At 40.0% G+C, this 1,399-nt stretch overlaps 1 protein-coding gene across 1 annotated transcript in view; it reads right to left on the bottom strand.

The window, feature by feature from the left end:
• LOC106536072 (interleukin-1 receptor type 1) overlaps positions 1 to 1,399 on the bottom strand; it is a gene marked incomplete at its 3' end in the record, with an annotated part of 34,737 nt that overhangs the window by 18,120 nt on the left and 15,218 nt on the right. Inside the window, 1 exon segment of the mRNA XM_014033242.1 lies at positions 140 to 217. Within this exon segment, the coding sequence (XP_013888696.1) occupies positions 140 to 215 (76 nt within the window).

The raw sequence follows: 1,399 nt of genomic DNA, 5'->3' as shown, positions 1-1,399 counted from the left end.
GAAACAAGAAGTCCATTTCCTGAGATTTGTGAATTGTTATTAAATGTTTTATTGACATGAAATTATTTGCAAAGTACTTTGGTGTGTGTGTGAATGTCTGTGTTTTAGTTGTGTGTGTCTGTTGTGTGACTGAGCTCACTTTCTACAAATCCTGCCCACATTCCTGACATCCAGAGAAAAATCAAAAGGCTTCCCAGGGTTGAATTCAGGCCCATTGCTGGAAAACACAAAAATTAAACGTTAGCAAATGAACACAATTCAGAAAACAGATATCACTGTTTTATAGCTACAGAACAGCTTAAATTAAAAATATAAGTTTTATAGATTTTAGTTCAATGATTAGAGCTTTAAAAGCACATGGAGAATGATCAAACATGGTTCAGATATTCCCTTTAGTTGTGTATTCCTTTGTGTTTGTGTGTCTGTTGATCCCTGTCTCCCTCTTTACCTAACCTTTTACCTCAGCCATAGATGACGAGCCTTCCAGTATGTGATTAGTCACTGTGGAAACCTCAGATAATACACCGTCATGCTCTGTACTGAACTGAAAGAACACCTAATACTGCTGGGCAGTGACTAAAATATGAGTCTTCTCAGTTTGGTCTGTAAGAAATGTAAAACCTCAGGAGGAAACTGGCTTTGCTGTTTATAGATGGTACAAATCTTAATGGTTTCTGTACTTTAGAAACTGGTTTTATCTAACCACAATTCTTTGACGTGAAACTGCTGCTAAACAAGACTTTTAAGCTTCATGTCAATCAGGAGAAAAGTGGTTCAGTGTTGAAAATATGCTAAACCACAACCTGACAACAACAAGTTTTACTTTTGTACAGATTTAAAGATGAAATCATTTAGTGATTATTAAAAATTTAAATTACAGGGCTCATTAATATTAACCTCAAGTCCAGATTAACAAAAAATTCCTTTGTTAAAAACACAGATAAATTCATCCATTCATTGTATTCTTTTTAATTCATTATTAAGATTAGGTCAAGAGGTCAACAGGTACAGAAGACATCCCATTCCATCACAACTCTCTGGCCTGGCCTCTCCTCTCCACCAGAGAGGAAAATTAATTCCTGCACAAAGCTGTGCAGGAAGTGTCAGTATGGTCAGTGTCAGTATGGTCAGTGCCAGAACGGTCAGAATGGGTCAGTGTTGGTACAGGTCAGTGTCAGAACGGGTCAGTGTCGGCATGGTCAGTGTCGGAACGGTCAGTGTCAGCACGGTCAGAACGGGTCAGTGTCGGTACAGTCGGTGTTGGTACGGTCAGTGTCAGAACGGGTCAGTGTCGGTACAGTCGGTGTTGGTACGGTCAGTGTCAGAACGGGTCAGTGTCGGTACGGTCAGTGTTGGTACGGTCAGTGTCAGAACGGGTCAGTGTCGGTACGGTCAGTGT

Source organism: Austrofundulus limnaeus, unplaced genomic scaffold (assembly GCF_001266775.1).
Source record: "Austrofundulus limnaeus strain Quisiro unplaced genomic scaffold, Austrofundulus_limnaeus-1.0 Scaffold1672, whole genome shotgun sequence".
Lineage (NCBI taxonomy): Eukaryota > Metazoa > Chordata > Actinopteri > Cyprinodontiformes > Rivulidae > Austrofundulus > Austrofundulus limnaeus.
This window is presented reverse-complemented; position numbering and strand designations above follow the sequence as displayed.